The sequence below is a fragment of the Hoplias malabaricus genome, chromosome 10 (assembly GCF_029633855.1).
Source record: "Hoplias malabaricus isolate fHopMal1 chromosome 10, fHopMal1.hap1, whole genome shotgun sequence".
NCBI classification, from domain to species: Eukaryota; Metazoa; Chordata; class Actinopteri; order Characiformes; family Erythrinidae; genus Hoplias; species Hoplias malabaricus.
Genome location: NC_089809.1, coordinates 6,207,706 through 6,228,118, shown reverse-complemented (window position 1 = coordinate 6,228,118; position 20,413 = coordinate 6,207,706). Strand labels below are relative to the sequence as shown.

Genomic DNA, 20,413 nt, shown 5'->3' with positions numbered 1-20,413 from the left:
TAAATTGCCAGCATTCTCAGGTTGATTTATTGTTTTCTGAATAAATCACCTTTAGTCATACATTCACACTTGCTCATAATGGTGACCCTCTCAGGCACACACACACACACACACATCCAGGATATCATTAGACGAATGTGGCCTTATTGATTTTGGGCCATGATGGAAATAAACAGACAGGGTCAGAGGTCACATTGATTTGCTGCATGTATTGATAAGATCAGATGCTGATCAGTCACTTTCTAATCAACCTAATACCCAATACTCTGCTCTGTGTGAGAATGAGTTTGTGTGTGTTAGAGAGAGATGGTAATTGGTGTGAGTGAAGGTGCTGAGTGTTTCTTTGGAAAAGGTTGGAATGGTTGTGTGTTTGACTGGAGCCCTTTTCACACTTTAAAACCTGAGTTCTTACCGGGTACATTTTTCTGGTAATGTTCAGACTGTGAAGCATTCATTTCATCTCGCCGTGTAACCAGGCTGACCCCTGTACTTCATCTCCACACACATCAAGTGTGTGAGTCTTGGGAGCCCATGACTATGTCGCCGTTTCACTGGTTGTATCTAAGTTTTGGAGGTGCAGACCCTTGCATACACGGAACATACTGCCAGACCTGCTATTTTGGAGACACTCTGACCATCACAAATTATTCATTCATTCAATCATTCATTGTCTGTAGCTGCTTATCCAGTTCAGGGTCACGGTGCCATCACAAATTAGCTCTTATTAAAGTTACTTTTTACGATCCTTAAGCTTTCGCAGGTTCCTGCTTCAACTACATAAACTACAGGAAATGTTTACTTATGTTGCCTTATGTAACCACACCCCTTGACAAGTGCCAGTGTAACAAGATAATCAATGTCACTTCACCTGTCAGTGGTTTTAATGTTTAATATTTTGGCTAAATAATGTAATATGAAATAACATAATGCTTGGATTTGACCTAAAGAGCTGGATTTGTTCCTTATTGCTCTTACTTTTGTTAGTTTGCTTCTCATTGATTTATCAGTAGGTATCCTGTCCGGTTTTAACAACTATATACAGGGTGGGCCATTTATATGGATACACCTTAATAAAATGGGAATGGTTGGTGATATTAACTTCCTGTTTGTGGCACATTAGTATATGGGAGGGGGGAATCTTTTCAAGATGGGTAGAGACCATGTCGGCCATTTTGAAGTCAGCCATTTTGGATCCAACTTTTGTTTCATGTGACACATCAAACTTATTGGGACTTATTTTCACAAGAAAAGCAATGGTGAGCTTCTCATATACTAATTGTTTAGGACTGTGTTTATGGGAATTTTCTGACCATTCTTCCAGAAGCACATTTGTGAGGTCAGGCACTGATGTTGGACACGAAGGCCTGGCTCACACTCTAATTCATACCAAATGTGTTCTATCGGGTTGAGGTCAGGACTCCACCAAGTCCTTCCACACCAAACTTCCTCATCCATGTCTTTGTGGACCTTGCTTTGGGCACTGGAGCACAGTCATGTTGTAACAGAGAGGGCCATCCCCAAACTGTTCCCACAAAGATGGAAGAATGAAATTGTCCAAAATCTCTTGGTGGGCATTAAGAGTTCCTTTCACTGGAACTAAGGAGCTGAGCCCAACTCCTGAGAATCAACCCCACAACATAATCCCCCTCCACCAAACTTAGTGCTGTCAGACAAATACAATTCCTGGCAACCAACAAACTCAGACTCGTACATCAGATTGTCAGACGGAGAAGCATGATTCAACACTCCAAAGAACACGTCTCCACTGCTCTAGAGTCTAGAGGGCTATACACCAATGCCTCTGACACTTTGCATTGCGCTTGGTGATGTAAGGCATGAATGCAGCTGCTCGGCCATGGAAATCCATTCCATGAAGCTCTCCACGCACTGTTCTTGAGCTATTCTGAAGGCCACATGAAGTTTGGAGGTCTGTAGCAATTAACTCTGCAGAAAGTTGGTGACCTCTGTGCACTATGCCCCTCAGCATCCGTGGATTCCGCTCTGTCATTTCCCTGGCCTACCTCTTTGTGGCTGATTCACTGTTGTTCCCAATTGCTTCCACTTTGTTATAATACTGATAGTTGATTACGGAATATTTAGTAGCGAGGAAATTTCATGCACAGATGGCATCCTGTCACGGTACCATGCTGGAATTCCCTGAAATATAACAGATTTTTATCTCGCTGGAATCAGCAGTGGATTTTGTTGGATTTTTAATTCATGCTTTATTTTCATTTTCAAAATTTCTTCCCTTGACAGTTTTGGACTGCTTTGGGGATATGCCTCAATCAATCATCATTCCTTCTTTCATTATCTGTGACCCTTATCCAGTTCAGGGTTGCGGTGGGTCCAGAGCCTACCTGGAATCATTAGGCGCAAGGCAGGAACACACCCTGGAGGGGGCGCCAGTCCTACACAGGGCAGCACACACTCACACATTCACTCACACCTACGGACACTTTTGAGTCGCCAATTCACCTACCAACGTGTGTGTTTCTAAAACACCCAATTACGATGCAAGGGAAGTCTAAGTCAGATTTTTTGTCTCAAAGGGACCTAAGATGTCTTTGTTTTGATTTTGAGAAATCTAAACTAATACGGGCAAAATGACCTGTTAATGCTGCTTAAAATTTCAGCCCTCTGTCCCCTTCAGAAACCTTCCCATGTCCCTGAGCATGTGAATAAAACACAACTGAATCTGATCTATACAGTCTATTTATTTTTTATGGGTTTTATTTACTTTCTCCTCAGAGGCATAGATAAGGACCAGAGCAGTATGTTAATCTCTCTCTCTCTCTCTCTCTCTCTCACCACCAGATAAGAGGCATGAGGTGTATGTTTATGATGTTTTCTTATGTTTTTATGTTCTTTTCTTTTTCTCTAGATAAGGAACCTGAAGTGTTTGTTGTTGTTTTTTTCTCTGATCATTTCCTTAGATAAGACTCCCTGTCTCTCTGCACTCTGTCTTTTTTTTTTCTTTTCTTCCTCAATTTGGTTAATGTAAAATATAAAATATTGATATTCATCAGGCCCAAAAAATTTACTCTCTCTCTCTCTCTCTCTCTCTCTCTCTCTCTCTCTCTCACTGTAGATAAGGAGCCAAAGCTGTGTCCTCAGTGTGGATCTCAGTTTCTGAACCAGGCTGTATTGGACTTGCACCTGCAGAGGTGTACTGGCGAACCACCGCAGCGTCGCCGTTATAAAGGCTACGGGCGCGGACGAGTGGGTGGTCAGCTGGAGTGCGACATGTGTGGTCACCGCTGTGTGACACAAGACGGCCTTGATCTGCACAGGCTCTCCCACACAGGCCAGACACCCCTGCGCTGTCCTCTGGTGCCCTGTCGTCGCCGCTTTGCCTCCAGCGCCGCCCTCACAGAGCACGTCCTTGCCCATTGCCGCGGCACCATGGGAAAACACCAGCGGGCTCCACGCCGGTACACTTGCAACTTCTGCAGCAAAGAGTTTGCCTACGCCTCCACTTTCGCAGTGCACATGCGCACACACACCGATGAGAGGCCCTTCGAGGTGAGAGCCTCAAAAATTGCTTTTAAGGGGACATATTATGAAAAGAATCACCTGTTCAGTGCATGTGCACATTATTGACCAACCCACAAACTGTGAAACATAACGACTCAGCTTTTAGGGGGCTGCACAAGTCAGAAGACATGGCACAAAACAAGATGTTCTCATTTTGTGCTGCATAGTACATAGAGTGCTGATCCTTTAGAGTTGTCTTGACTCCATGTCTGAGTGCCTTCAGTCACAGCGCTGAACCCATATCTATGTGAGAGCCCAAAGACTAGATCAAACAGAGCAAAGCAAAGACAAGAAGTGCAGAGAAAAATAAATAGACTAGATGTGGAGAAAAGAAGGAGAACTGAGTGAAAATGGCTAAAAACCAGAGCTTCTGCTCCTCACTCCTCACTCGTGGGCTCTTGCGCTGAACTGAGTTGTGGCTCATTGTCATTTAAAGGAAAAGGCACTGAACCCAGCTGTTCTGAACGGGGTTGTTTAGACAGTGGATAGCACTGCTGTGGTGCTTGATCCTTGTGGTATTTTGACCAAAGCATGTTACAGGCATTAAACTGAGACCCCAGAACTTTGTTCACTTGAAGAAAAGGGGTCTATGATGTCTCTTTTTAAGAAGCATTTCTTACCATTCCTAAATAGTTGGGGGTTTTTTCCACTGCAAAGTAGTACAGACTTGTATCTTCTTTATATGTCTAAAAAATATAGGCACCCCTTATGAGTTCATCCTTTGTCTACAGTTTGAGTAATATCCTTAGAAAAGGAACCAAAACGGGATGCCCTTAAGCTGCTGCATATGACCCTACGGTCAGCATGCTCAATTATAGGTGTAGACAAGAGGTGTATAAAGCCCCTAGCACTGTACTGGAACTGCTTGTGGAGTGATGGAGCTCCCTCCAGTTCCTTTGGGATGACTTGGAGTGACCTCTGATCCAGAACTAATCGTGAAACACCAGTAACTGACACCATCTTATGCAAGATTTCTTCCAAAATTAAGGGTTTATAGCTACTTGTCTCGTTTCGCTACAGTTACAGCCTCTCTCCTTCCGGGATTATTTTAGGATTTCTGTGAGGATTTGATGGCATTCAGCAATGTGAGCATTACTGAGATCAGGTACTGGTTTTGGATGATGAATTCTGGCCCTCCATCTCATCTCTAGTACTGGAGCTCCATCACGCCATAAAGTGCTGGATGTTTTTTTACCCCTCTGGCTTACACTTGGCACTGAGCACGGTGACCTTGGACATGTACAACTTTTTTCGATCGTCCAGTTTAGCTTCACGCTTCTTTGCTGACGTGATAGAAGCAGAAAGCTTATGTACACACTGGATGGAAGTCACTGAATTCACTCATTTTAATGGGTGTCTACTAGGGGTGGGTAATATATATATATATATATATATATATATATATATATATATATATATATATATATATATATATATATATATATATATATATATATATATATATATCACAGTATTTCCAATAATAATTCAGATATTGATATGAACAATATAAAAGCTACAGAAAAATGGCCAAGAACAAACAAGAAACTTAACATCAACATCAAACATAAACCGCTGGGCTTTGTCAATGTTAATAGTTTTAAAATAAATTGAAACTTGAGTACAGTGAACTGACTGCAGCTCCCTGTAATTAACACCAGTCAGCGACAGATGCTGTAAATAATGTATATAGAAAGATTGAAAATGTGTTTTAATAATCATATTATTATTGAAACATTTTATATTGCAATATATATTGATATACAGGGTGGGCCATTTATATGGATACACCTTAATAAAATGGGAATGGTTGGTGATATTAACTTCCTGTTTGTGGCACATTAGTATATTTCTCCTGTGGTGTTGCTATCAGTGTGTGAAGAGTGGGAGAAGAGGGTTGCATTGACAATCCAACACAATGGGCAGCACTTTGAACACATTTTATAAGTGGTCAGAAACTTGAAAGAATAACTCATGAATAACTCATGAAAGAATAACTTTACGTTGAAACCATTGTTTTTCTTGTGAAATTCCCAATACGTTTGATGTGTCACATGACCCTCTTCCCATTGAAAAAACAAAATTTGGATCCAAAATGGCCGACTCCAAAATGGCCACCATGGTCACTACCCATCTTGGAAAGCCCCCCCCCCCCCCCCCCATATACTAATGTGCCACAAACAGGAAGTTAATATCACCATCCATTCCCATTTTATTAAGGTGTATCCATATAAATGGCCCACCTTGTCCAGCCCTAAATATTATGACAAATAAGTTATCCCATTGCTTTATTTCTTTCTTCTATTATTATTTTTTTATCAGATCATGCAAGTGATTCATAAGGTTTGATCTTGGCATCATTAAGACTTATTTTTTGAGCCCATTAGCTTGGCTGAATTGTTCTTCCTGCGCTCATTTCTTGAAGGTCATTCTTGATTTATTATCTTATTTATTGTGGGTAAACCTTAGACTGGAAGGTGTTTGATTATAAGGCGCTAGACATTCACACCTAGTCTAAATTACATACGGGACAGCCCCTTTGTTAAAACCCACTTTAAGTATGAACCGTTCTGAATTGCTGCGGTGACTTTTTGATGTTATCTGCACCTTCATTGAATTCATGGAGCAAATGTGCTTTTTTCGGCCTTTTTTTTTGCAGATTTGTTTTTTAACGGTAAAGAGTAGAAGTGGAATGCTCACTCTCTGTGAAGAGATAAGCACTGTTACGTCCAGCTTAGCCTCTGTGCCAATTTTGCCCGGAGAAACAGAGATACGGAGTCAGCCTTTTCCACTTGGGGATTGGCAGCGCGTTCCAAATAGTTGTTTCTTTTTTCATTGTGAATTAAGTATCTGAGTTGCAATAATGTGGGGTTTTTTTTTCCTTCACAAATGGACCATGTTGTTACTCAGTATTTGACTCTGTCCTCAAGCTTAGAACTCATTGAAATGGTCTTATTCTGCAGGTTTACACTCATTAATACTCAAAAATGAGCTCTACGAGAGTCATAAGAGGTGTTTTTTTCCTTTTCTGCTGCAGTAATAGCTTCTATTCTTTGGGGAGGTTTTACACTTCATAGTGTCACATTTCCCTGAGATTTTTATGGCATTCAGCCACAGGGGCCTTAATGATTTGCTGATGCTGGATGATTAGTTCTGGCCCTCCAGCTCATACCAAAGATACTAGATGGAGCTCCATCACTCTGGAGAATGCAGTTTCTCTGCTCCAAGGTCCAGTGCTAGGGGGTGTTAAGACTTTCTAGCCAATGCTTGACATTGCGCATGGTGACCTTGGGCTTATGTGACTGTGCTCCAGCGCGTCTCGTTTAATTTCAAGCTGGGTGTGCAAAATTGTGTCTATGTTTACAGTGGGAGCACTTTACAGAAGTTAAATGATTCTGGTTTGGAAGATGTTTACCAGTCAGTCATAACATTATAATCACCTTTTTTACACTTACTGTCCATTTTAACATCTCCTCTTATGATATAGTGCACGCAGTTCTACATTTTCAGACTGTTATTCATCTGTTGCTCTGTGTATTTTAAGAACTTTTCCACTATTTGTGCCCTACAGTACTCGACTCTGCTCTGGTCTGCTCCCCAAATGTAGCCGGGCAGTGAAGTTGCAAAAAAACTCTATCAGGAGCCACGGGATTCGGAAACCACAACAATGACAGCAGTAATATTAAGCATTGCTGACTCATGGTGGGGCGGCACGGTGGCGCAGCAGGTAGTGTCGCAGTCACACAGCTCCAGGGGAAGCTTGTGGGTTCGATTCCTGCTCCGGGTGACTGTCTGTGAGGAGTATGGTGTGTTCTCCCTGTGTCTGCGTGGGTTTCCTCCGGGTGCTCCGGTTTCCTCCCACAGTCCAAAAACACATGTTGGTAGGTGGATTGGCGACTCCAAAGTGTCCGTAGGTGTGAATGTGTGTGTGTCTGTGTTGCCCTGTGAAGGACTGGCACCCCATCCAGGGTGTATTCCTGCCTTGCGCCCAATGATTCCAGGTAGGCTATGGACCCACCGCGCCCCTGAACTGGATAAGGGTTACAGATAATGAATGAATGACTTATGGTGTATTCACGTATTGTTGTTGTTTGGGTCTGATCACAGCTCCCCACATCGGTTTGGACAGATCAGTGCAGTGTCTTTAGTTTCTTGTTGCACTGTCCAGCTCTCACTGAATTCTTTCTTCGGCCACCAATCTAAGGAAAGTTTGAACCACAGGTCTACGACCATCTGTGATCTCTGCTGTAGCTTGGATGTTTTACACACTGCTAGTTTGTGCTGGATGTCTGCATTCTGTTGGGATCTCTCCTGCCAATCAGCCCACTGCAATGTTCACACTTCATGTTAAAAAAACAAAGTACCCGGTTCCAAGGACCAGGTATTACGTTTTCCGAATGTAAAAGAGCCGAGTAGAGCCAAGTGTTTTATTGACCAGTGGAAAAGCACCATTTGTTTACACCCTACCTCCTCTTGTTCTTCCATGGTCAGGACCCCCTAAAAAGTCAAGTTATTTAATGGCTATGTTTGTTCATTTCTTACCCTCTCTCTTTCTCTCTCTACAGTGCACCCAGTGTGGGAAGCGTTTCCGGCAATTGCCGCACCTCCAGGATCACGAGCGGATCCACAGTGGCGAGCGGCCCTTCACCTGCTGGGTGTGTGGGAAGAGCTTCAGCGTGGCGGCGAGACTGACTGAACACGCGAGAGTCCACAGTGGCGAGCGGCCCTATGCCTGCCCACGCTGCCCGACAACCTTCCGCTCGCGTCCCAACCTTGACAAGCACATGCGTCTCCATGACCCCACTGACCCCCAGCAAGCTGGAATGCAGGACCACGAGCAGGCAGTCCAGACCATCCTCCTGGTTCAGGAGGCTCCCTCCTCACCCCCACTGCCCACATCATCCCCGATGGTCCAAGAGGGGACGCTAGTGGCCGAGACAGAGAACGGGTCCTCTGTGGTTTTCCTGCACCCCAACATCCCCTCGGTTGCCATGCCTGCCATCTCCATGGTGGCAGGCCAAGAGGTGCCTCATACCATCGAGTTCATCATAGAGGAGACTGTATAGAGAGAGAGAGAGAGAGAGGTAGATAATGTAGAGAGAGAGAAGAGAGAGTCAGTGGAGCATAAGGTAAGATGTGATGATGGAATAGGGATGGAGCATGTTTAATTTGCAAAAATGCTATAACAGCAAAAATTGAGAAATTGAAAGAGAAATGCAAAATTAATTTTGAAGAGAAAGGACAAAAACAGACTGAGCAAGAGGAAAGAGGTAGGACGAATGGCTATATGTGTATGTAACTTCCATGTGAGAGAGACAGAGATATTAATAAGTGATACATAATGTAAAGTATTTCACCGACCTACTTACATGTACAGCCCTTGACAAAATGAAGGCGTATTATTTTGTAGCAAATAAACAAATCAGAGATGTTGCCCACAAGAGTTTTTGTTCATAGCTGAACATTCTGGCTTCCTGAAACACACCTTAAATTATTTGAATTGGTCTCATTTTACTCCAGTTGAAGTAGAGGAAAAAATGGTGGACCCTGTTTAGAGGAAAAATATATAAAACATTCAATGAAAAATATCGTTGCACTTATTCAGGCCTAAATTCTTTGTTCCATCGACGTCACTAATGAAAAATAATATTGTTTCAAGTGTTTGACACCACACAGGAGCCTTGACATGAAACAGTGTTTTAATTTTCCACCGTAATATTTTATCTGAGCTGTTATTGAGTTGAATAAAAGCTTTAACGCTTCTTGCTCTGTGGCATGATGCATTAAAGTCCACTTGGATCTGGAAAAAAAACATAGCCATTAATTAAAATAATCTGAGGCACATTTCACAAATTCTGAATATTCAGCTGTTTGTTTATTTGCTGTGACCAAAAACATGGAAGTCGTCATGAGTAATTTTTGTCAGGGGTAGGAACTTTAGATTTTATTTCTTTTCTATCTTACTGATACTAGCAGAACAAGGACACAGCAGCTACACTGAAGTAAAAAAAGACGAGAGTGTGGTATTAAAGAGTGAGAACACTGTATATATTTCCAATTTTGTTTCCAGTTGCCTATGCATCAGGTGTTTTAATAAAATAAAAAAATAAATAAAGTGCTGGAGCTTTGGAACTCTTTGGCTTTTCTTTTCTTTAGTATTTCTACATAAAGCCATTCAGATGTGGTTTGGTGAACAATATGCTCATAACTACTGAGGAAATGAATTTCCAAAATCATTATTAGGCCCCTGATATAGATTTGAACATTCATACCTTTCATTTATTATTATTATTAAGACATATTTATTTACATGAGAATTGTTCACAGAGGTGAACTGTAAAAAAATTGCTGTAAATTTACAGCAAGTCTGCTACAGTATTTTATTGTATTACTCAATTACAGTAATATGCTGTAAATTTGAAATACAGTAGTGTTCCTGTAAAAATACGGTAAATGCCTGGGATTTCTGCTGCCAGTATTTTACTGTAAATTGCAGTATTTACAGTAAATTATTGTATTATTCAATTACAGTAATATGCTGTAAATTTGAAATACAGTAGTGTTCCTGTAAAAATACGGTAAATGCCTGGGATTTCTGCTGCCAGTATTTTACTGTAAAATTTACAAGAAATTTTTTACAGTGTGGTGATAGGAGACAGACATCTGCGTAATTTTTAATTTGCAACATTTTTTTTTTAAATCTCTTTGCCCAACTGACTTTTGACCTTCTCTGAAATGTGTTTTTATATTGTAAATATAACAAATTTAAAATAAGTAAAATACACATTTTATTTAGTTCAGTTACCTTCCACATTTCCCCCCCAAAACATTAAAAGGATCATGTTCTTATATTTTTTTCTGTTTTCTCGTACTATTACACTCTGTGGACGGGGACACAAATTGATTAACTGACTGTGTGTTGGTCAATATTTCACAGTTTTTCAGTGGTAGCGTTTACAGTCAGGTTTACACTAGCTGGCTCATACATTTCACCGATTTTCTCCATTCAATTCACCATTTAGGAGTCAGCTCTGCTGGTTGTAACAAGATTATGAGAAGCCTTTACCCTTAATCCGAACCACCGATATCTTTTTACGTAGTGCGTTACACGAGCTTTAAAAAACAGCGTTGTACACCCATAAGAAACATTTTGAATGTATCCATGTATACATAACACACGCTCAATAAAAATGAGACAACAGATGTATGAAGATAATTAGACCTATGAAGATAATTACATATGTCTTGCAAATACATTTTTATAATAAGGTGGTAAACACTCAGCAGGTTTTTAATAGCTTCCAACTATTTTTTTTCTTGTTTAGTCAAGTCTCAGAGACTAACATTACTTATAATAAATATTGTATGTTGTGAAAATGGTTTAAAATTTTAATACGTTCTTTCCATATTGCCTAGCCCAATGGTTGGTTGATTTTGAAGTGTTTGTAGGTTAAAACTGAGTGACTTTATAAGAACAAATGGATGATATAGCAGATCCACTTTTTTGTCCTCGTGCATAAAACAACTGCATCCTGACGTCACCAACATTATAGTGTCTCAGAGGTGCTGCATTTATATCAGAAACGCTATAAATACATGACCATGAGATGACCATGAACAAGATGCTGAGCTGGGTGGAAACCTGCTGACCCTGTAATGCACTGGTGCTCTACTACTACACAAATACGGTTCCAGGTGTGTGTTTGGGGGGTGGGGATGGTTGGTGGCATGCGTGATAGATGTATTATTTTAATGACCATGCCCCACCACATGCTTCTCTCACGTTTCTCTCTCATGCCGCTGCCACTTGTCTTGTGTTTGTCAGCGTGTATTGAATTAGACGCCACTTAAGGAAATGTTTTGCTGACGTAGTGCTTTGGCCTTTGGAACTGAGCATCACTGTCTCAGGTTTGTTTGCTACGGTTCGTAAAATTACAGCGAGTATTTTCCACCACTTTTTTAGACATTAAATAACACTTAAATTTAAGTTTAAAGTCTGTAAGACATACAATGAATTACAGACTTAAATGTATTCGAGCCCTGTTCAGTATTGCGTAAACTAGTCAGGGTAAGAGTTCGTGTGTTTTTCCACAGACGAGTATGTAGGTATTTGTCCCAACGCTTTATTTCCATATACTACTTTAATCCAGAATTTCTGCTCGCGCGCTCATATTCACTCTAAATTTAAACTCCAACTGTCCAGCGCGAGCCCGAGCCAACGGTCTTCCTGAGTTCAACGGATCAATAACGTATTAATTATTTCAGGTGAAGAAACTGTTTTTTTGTGTTTTTGCTTTTAGATATATCGTTATATTAAGGCTTTTAAAAGTATTACTACAGTATTAATACAGTATTGGTCTTGTTTGAGTAATTTAAGTACAAAGTTGTATATTTGTTTCAACATCAGAATACGTATTTGCTGTGTTTCTATAACGTAATGTTTGTGAGTTTAGGAATATAACGTTAAACTGCAGCGCCATTTAAGGGACCCTGAATTGGATAAGCGGTTACAATGAACGAATGAATGTTCGGGTAAGAAGCTGGCGACAAGGACCTACATTATGCCTGTGCCGTCTTTGTTTACAACCTGAGTTTGTGTGAAATAACGCTAAATGAACAACTTTTCCAACCTTTATTTTTTTTACTTACTGCTGAACAACCTGTATATTTAGGGAGCCCAGTAACAACAAGAGACATTTAGTTATGGTGGACAAAATGTATTATCCACATTGTAATTAGCTTACTACAACTTTTTTTTATTTATTTTACCAATTGAGACAACTCTTTGGGATTTCCAGAATTAAATGGGCATGGCACTTACTACAGAATGATGGCATATATGGACAAAGACGGGCATTCAAGTTTGAGGATAAATGCTTCTATAGTTTTAATGTATGTTATATCAATTTCTCTCTCTCTCTCTCTCTCTCTCTCTCTCTCTCTCTCTCTCTCTCTCTCACACACACACACACACACACACTGCAGTATGTGTCTCTCTCTGCTGAGGTGGCTGTACCTGCTGTGACTTTGACAAAGTGTTACCCTTGTGTGTGTGTGTGTGTGTGCACGCACGCATTGCCCCCGTGTTGAGATGTGTGCAGATCCATGGTGCAGTGTGTGTGTGTGTGAATGCTGCAGTGTTTATTGTTGCATGAAAGAGTGTTTGTCTGGCTGTTGCTGTTGAGTACGGTGTGTGTGTTTTAATTAGTGTGTGTACAGTATCTGGCATGCCATTGGAGCAGAAAACGCTTTAGGGGGAAAAACTGCCCACACAGCATTTTATACTTTCTAGACACGAAATAAAAACCTGTAAATAAATGTGTTCTACACACACACACACACACACACAGACAGACATACAGAGACATGTATTTATATATCATAACAACTAGGCCCAAACATTTTATATATATATATATATATATATATACTTTATTTATATAAGCCCACATTAAAATATTGCCAAATGCATCTGGGATTTGTGTTTGCGATCCAGATCTAATAATTCAGGATCAGCACCAGACCTTTCTAATGTAATCAAATCTTCACAGTAGTTATGGCGCATCAGTATCTGACCTGATAACACGAGACCGTCATCCAGAACCTGTCATTGAACATCAGTAACTTAATTCACTGATGTTTACGTGGCTGAATACTATCAAATCCTCACGTCAAATGTTGCTAATTTTAGTGTAACGCTCTCACAGAAGTTACTGCAGCAAAGAGAATTAACTCCTGATGAGTATTCTTCATTTATGAACAAATATTTGACAAGCAAGTGTCCAGAACTTGTGGATCTGTTGTAGATGTGAACACTGGTCTGAAGTAAAGCTTTGTATGTATGTACAGTTAATATTCATTCATTCATTCACCGCTTATCCAGTTCAGGGTCGTGGTGGGTCCAGAGCCTACCATTGGGCGCAAGGCAGGAATACACTCACAGTGGAGGGGGCGCCAGTCCTTCACAGGGCAACACACACACACATTCACTCACACACTCACACCTATGGACACTTTTGAGTCTCCAATCCACCTACCAATGTGTGTTGGTAGGAAGCACGGAGGAAGCCCACACAGACACAGGGAGAACACACCAAACTCCTCACAGACAGTCACCCGGAGGAAACCCACGCAGACACACGGAGAACACACCAAACTCCTCACAGACAGTAACCCGGAGGAAACCCACGCGGACACAGGGGGAACGCACCACACTCCTCACAGACAGTAACCCGGAGGAAACCCACGCGGACACAGGGGGAACGCACCACACTCCTCACAGACAGTAACCCGGAGGAAACCCACGCGGACACAGGGAGAACACACCACACTCCTCACAGACAGTCACCCGGAGGAAACCCACGCAGACACAGGGAGAACACACCACACTCCTCACAGACAGTAACCCGGAGGAAACCCACGCGGACACAGAGAGAACACACCACACTCCTCACAGACAGTCACCCAGAGGAAACCCACGCGGACACAGAGAGAACACACCACACTCCTCACAGACAGTCACCCAGAGGAAACCCACGCGGACACAGGGAGAACACACCACACTCCTCACAGACAGTCACCCGGAGCAAGACTCGAATCCACTACCTCCAGGTCCCTAGAGCTGTGTGACTGCGACACCTACCTGCTGCACCACCGTGCCACCCCTTACAGTTAATATCTAAAAACAAAATTGATTTACCAATGGCCATGTAATCAACAACAACCAGAAACCTTATGTGATTTGCATAAAATAGAATAAACATGAGACCGTGAATCAATACATAACACCTCAGGTATTTAAAGCTGTTTCTCTGTGTAAGCTGATTTTGTGGCAAGCCATTCTTCTTGCGCTGAATTGAACAGTGGCGTCATTCTCGTTTAAAGATGTCTGATTGTTTTTCTGAAAAGGTGTGTTTTGAAAGGGAAGAGTGCTGCTGAGGTGTTTGATTCTTGTGGGGGTTTTTTTCATTTAGTCCCCAGAACTGGACAACTGGACTAGGTGTAAAGGGTTGTTCAACAATCTGTATTAGTTTGTCATCACACATCTGTGTGTGGCATGTCAAAATGAAGAGGTGTATTGCATAATTGAAAACTAGCATTTACCTATAATGCCTGTACACACAGTGTTAAAAGGGCAACATATAAAGTGCGCGTGTGACGTCATTGTGCGTGTCTGTGTAGAATGAGGTCTGTTCTGACAGAGACGTCAGGTTTATCCTTGGACACTAATGGAACGTGTGATATTTGTGTGTATTTCACACAGTCCTGATTTGTGCGTGTGTGTATGTGTGTGTGTACAGAAATGTGAGTCCTGTTGATGGTTTTGTCACGCTTGTCTTGCCATGTTCACAATTCTACCCTCTCTCTCTCTCTCTCTCTCTCTCTCTCTGTCTCTCTCTTTCTTTCTAACGCTCAATTATTTTTTCTCTTTCTCCCTCATGCTTTCTCACCTAACCTTCCATTTTTTTCTCCCACCCTAATTTTCTTTCTCTCATCCTTTTTTCTCCCTTGACCTCTTTCTCCTTTTCTTTATTTCACCTCCTCCCCGTTTCTGCTTCTCCATTCTCTTCCGTTCTCATTATCATCCCTTTTCTCTAGCATTCTCCCTCATGCTCTCTTTCTCACCTAATCTTTCTCCTTTTCTGCCTCATTTCCTCTCTCCCTCCCATTCTCTCTCATCTCTCCTTTTTTTCCCGTTCCCTTTCTTCCCTTTTCATTTCTTCTCCTTCTCCTTCTCTCCCCCTCACCTTCTCATCTTCTCCTGTTTCCGTTCACCTTGCTTCTTCCTCTGTGAGTTTTCCCCTCCTCTTTTCCCTCTTTGCCCCTCCCATTCTCTCTCTCTCTCTCTCTCTCTCTCTCTCTCTCATTGATAGTAGAGGAGATGTGACTGGAATACTGAAGAGCTAATCATTATTCCACGAGTGAGCCACAGTGCACCTACTGAATGTCAATTTTTTTTCTGGTCTCTCTCTCTCTCTCTCTCTCTCTCACTCTCTCTCTCTCTCTCTCTCTCTCTCTCTCTCTCTCTCTCTCTCTCTCTCTCTCCTTCCTCGCTTGCCTGCTCTTCCCCCAGGTTTCTGTGTTATCCAGGCAAAGGTTAACATTAAACCTTCAAACACACAAGGATTAGTGGGGACTCAGGGAAAGTAGGGCTGAGGTCCCAGCTCTGCTCTTTTGTTTGTGTTTCAGTGTTTGTGTGTTTTTGTGTTACGGTGTCAGTCTAAGGACTATTTGTGTCTGGGTGTGTTTTATATGTGTGATGCGTAAAAGGGGGATTCTGTGCCGATCTGAGCTGGAGAGACAGTTGGTGATTGCACAGTGAAACACTGGGGGAAAGACGGAGAGGAAAGAGACAGAAGCAGCGGGAGGACAACCGAATGACAACAGGTGTAGATGACAACAGTAATTAAAGAGACACACGTTCAAGGGTGTGTTTTCTTCTGCTTTTACTGTCCACTTCAAGGAGATACATTTATATTGCATTGTAAAGGGTAAACAAAGGAGGAAAATTAATAAAAAGTAGTGAAATAGTGCACGGAATTTCACTTTCCTATTCTTCCTAATGCTTGTGGATATACCTTAGAATTAATGGAGGGCCCGTTGCATACACAGAGGTTCAGCTGTGCACACACAGCTTAAGGTCACCATTCTCAATGCCAAGTGTCTGCTATAGAGGGGCATAAATCCCTCTAGCGCTGGGCTGTGTTATTAGTGAATTGAAGATGTCATTTGAAGAAGCACTACAAGGTGCACTCATTGTAGAAAAAAAATGTTCAATTGCCTGAAACAAAAAAAGGAATGCTCTCTAGACAAAACCCACCATGCTGAATTGGAGACATGGGCTAGAGGGGTATAAAGGGGACATAACGCCCTCTGTTTGGAGAGATGAAGCTCCATCCAAAGCGTTTATGATAAGTCGGAGGGGTGCTTGTGATTCAGAGCAAGTAACCCAACATCAGAATTGGAGTTACCCAACATCAGAATTGGAGTTACCCAACATCAGAATTGGAGTAACCTAACATCAGAATTGGATTTACCCAACATCAGAATTGGAGTAATCCAACATCAGTATTGGAGTTACGCAACATAAGAATTGAAGTTCCCCAACATCAGTATTGGAGTTACCTAACATCAGAATTGAAGTTCCCCAACATCAGTATTGGAGTATCCCAACATCAGTATTGGAGTTACCCAACATCAGAATTGAAGTTACCCAACATCAGTATTGGAGTTCCCCAACATCAGTATTGGAGTTACCCAACATCAGAATTGGAGTTACCCAACATCAGTATTGGAGTTACCCAACATCAGAATTGGAGTAACCTAACATCAGTATTGGAGTTACCCAACATCAGTATTGGAGTTACCCAACATCAGAATTGGAGTAACCCAACATCAGTATTGTAGTTACCCAACATCAGTATTGTAGTTACCCAACATCAGAATTGGAGTTACCCATCATCAGAATTGGAGTTACCCAACATCAGTATTGTAGTTACCCAACATCAGAATTGGAGTTACCCATCATCAGAATTGGAGTTACCCAACATCCGAATTGGAGTTACCCAACATCAGTATTGGAGTTACCCAACATCAGTATTGGAGTTACCCAACATCAGTATTGGAGTTACCCAACATCAGAATTGGAGTTACCCAACATCAGTATTGGAGTTACCCAACATCAGAATTGGTGTTACCCAACATCAGTATTGGAGTTACCCAACATCAGAATTGGAGTTACCCAACATCAGAATTGGAGTTACCCAACATCAGTATTGGAGTTACCCAACATCATAATTGGAGTTACCCAACATCAGAATTGGAGTTACCCAAGATCAGTATTGGAGTTACCCAACATCAGTATTGGAGTTACCCAACATCAGTATTGGAGTAACCCAACATCAGTATTGGAGTAACCCAAGATCAGAATTGGAGTTACCCAACATCAGTATTGGAGTAACCCAACATCAGTATTGGAGTAACCCAAGATCAGAATTGGAGTTACCCAACATCAGAATTGGAGTTACCCAACATCAGAATTGGAGTTACCCAAGATCAGTATTGGAGTTACCCAACATCAGTATTGGAGTAACCCAACATCAGTATTGGAGTAACCCAAGATCAGTATTGGAGTTACCCAACATCAGTATTGGAGTAACCCAACATCAGTATTGGAGTAACCCAAGATCAGAATTGGAGTAACCCAAGATCAGAATTGGAGTTACCCAACATCAGAATTGGAGTTACCCAACATCAGAATTGGAGTTACCCAACATCAGAATTGGAGTTACCCAAGATCAGTATTGGAGTAACCCAACATCAGTATTGGAGTAACCCAACATCAGTATTGGAGTTACCCAACATCTGAATTGGAGTTACCAAACATCAGTATTGGAGTTACCCAACATCAGTATTAGAGTTATCCAACATCAGTATTAGACATCACTCATGCTCTTGTTGCTACCGTCAGCATCTCACAGTTGTGTGTGCAAATGTGGCATATAGTGTAGAGCCTTTCCCATTTATCGTAGAGGCTCTTACTGCAGCAAGTGTAGGATGGACGTCCTATTAATACCCTTCTTCTCCGAAGAAATATACGAGCAGGTGTCAATGTGTAGCATACATTTTTAGCATACTGTCAGGAACGTGGCTGTGAAAAAGAAACAGCATTCAGCTTGAAATATAACAAACATCTCGTTTCTCTGTTTTTGTTTCCTTGGCACTTCTATTTTTGTTCACAAACAGCGAAAAGAAACATGACTCATTTTTTAATTTCATACCTGCTGAGTCTGAAGAGGAAATGAGAAAATTACTTGTTCTGATATTTTTATATTTTGATTTCGAAATGAGACTCAAGCTCCCTCTGTTTTTCTTATTCCTTTTCTGAGATAAATAATAATAACTAGTGCATCCACTGTAGGAGAGTTCAGATTGTTTTGAAAAACACATAAAACTGTCGAAAACACATTTCCTTTGTGGAAACATGGGGTTTAATTCTGGTTAATTACTACAGTGTGCGTTTGGTTTTGGTTTTATATTTCTATTATCTATATCCCTATTAGAACTGAATGATAGATTGGGTACTCTCTGGTGCTTAAAGTCATCATGTCTAATGCCAAGCAATAAAAAGCTATTAAGCTTCCCAACGTTGAAATGTATATAGAATAATGTTTGTTCATTCATCCATTGTCTGTTGCTTTTTTCCAACTAGTTGACCGCTCTGGTTAATTTCCTAATCGATGAGCTTACGACCACCTCATTTTTCTATACCTAATGGCCAGGACCACCACAGAGCAGGTACGAGTGGTGGATCATTCTCAGTGCTACCGTGATTTTAATGAGTGTTGTTTTGGTCAGACACAGCAGTGCTGCAGGAGTTTATAAAGCCCTCAAGTGACATTGCTGGACTGAGAATAGTCCACCAACCAAAAATATCCAGCCAACAGCATCCTGTGTCCACTGATGAAGGACTAGAGGACGACCAACGCAAACTGTGCAGGAACAGATGAGCTACCGTCTCTGACTTTACATCTACAACAAACGAGATAGGCGTGTCTAATTGTGTGGACCATGACTGGACAGTGTTTAAAAACTCGAGCAGTACTGCCGTGTCTGATCCACTTGTACAAGCACAACACCCACTAACGCACCACCACCACATAAGTGTCACTGCAACTGAAATTATAGTGATCAGAATTTGTGGTTAATTGAGGTATGTGTGCGTTATAAATATAAGCGTTCCCTGGTGATACCACAGCCATCTGTCAGTGTGAGTCCTCGCACTCTGAGTGGGATGACTCTTCTCCTCCCCCATCCATCAGCTTGATCCTAGCAAATGTAGGCATCTTTTTGCTCACATACAAGAAGTGGGAATTGATGCCCCCCCCCCCCCCCTAAATGTGTTGCGCTTCAATGACATTGTGTTAGCATCGGTTTGAAAAGAAGCAGTGGCTGTCATCACGCCTTACTTGGCTGAATGCTATCAAATCCTCTCATTAATGTTATGACATCTATTTCAAATCCTCGCCAGAAGAACGGAATCTGTTTCTGCAAAAGAAGAGGAACATATTCCTCGTTAATGGCATCTGTGTTAGAGGAACTTTTGGATTGGCAGATCTCCAAAACTGTTTGTAGTTTATATGACGAGGCTTATCACAACAAATTTTTTTTGTCCATGTCTCACAGCTCTAGGGGTTGAAAGATGCTGTCCCTCTTTGAGGAACGAGCGAAGGAAGGATAGATGAAAAGAGGAGAGAGGACCGTGATTGGAGGGAGGAGGTAGAAGAAGAGAAGGGTGTGTTTTTTTCTCCTTTTTTCTGTAGGAGGGCACAGAAAGAAAGGGAAGGAGCTGATTGGATTGGAGCGCGAGCAGAGGAGGTATGGGGGGATACAATGAGAGAGAAAGAGAGAGAGAGTGAGAGCAAGCAAGGGAAGGAGGGGGTCGGTGTGTATGAGGGTGTGCGAGCGCATGTGTGTGTGTGTGTGGATATTCAAGAGTGTATGCAGCTTGCAGTGCCCCTGCTGTGGAATTACAGCAGGAGAACGTTGTAGGGGACCTGACGGAAATCAGTCAGCAGAGGAACGTGTACGGCCAGTGGAAGGACAGACCAAAGGCTAGAAGGGGGACCAGCCTAGTGCCCGAGAGGAAAAGGAAAGGGGTCAGAAAAGAGAGAGGGGGGGTCATTGATCAAATTCTCTCAGCCTGTGGCACCTTAAAAACAAGGGTTGTCTTCAGATGGTGAGTTTCTGTTCGTTAGACATTGATAGTCATTCATTAGACTTTAATTAGGAAACCCATTCATTTTATCAGTTGTTAAAATAGCCATAGAGCCCATCACCTTCTGAGGACTTTTGTTGCTGTGCTTGAGAATGACTA

The 20,413-nt window shown here is 41.7% G+C and overlaps 2 protein-coding genes across 5 annotated transcripts in view; both read left to right on the top strand.

Moving 5' to 3' along the window:
- The window catches only part of znf574 (zinc finger protein 574), a 31,423-nt gene extending 21,775 nt beyond the window's left edge, over nt 1-9,648 (top strand). For all 3 annotated transcript variants that reach the window (XM_066683578.1, XM_066683579.1, XM_066683580.1), the window contains exons 8-9: nt 3,092-3,525; nt 8,103-9,648. In XM_066683578.1, coding sequence (XP_066539675.1) covers nt 3,092-3,525; nt 8,103-8,603 — 935 coding nt within the window. In that variant the 3' untranslated portion in view covers nt 8,604-9,648. The remainder of the gene's footprint in view (nt 1-3,091; nt 3,526-8,102) is intronic.
- Nucleotides 9,649-11,693: 2,045 nt separating this feature from the next.
- The window catches only part of grik5 (glutamate receptor, ionotropic, kainate 5), a 116,791-nt gene continuing 108,071 nt past the window's right edge, over nt 11,694-20,413 (top strand). Inside the window, exons 1-2 of one of the 2 annotated variants that reach the window (XM_066683842.1) lie at nt 11,694-11,802; nt 19,723-19,831. The gene's annotated coding sequence lies outside the window, so the exon portion shown is untranslated. Of the gene's footprint in view, nt 11,803-19,722; nt 19,832-20,026; nt 20,276-20,413 lie in introns of those variants that run through there. The other variant, XM_066683843.1, reaches the window with a different exon arrangement.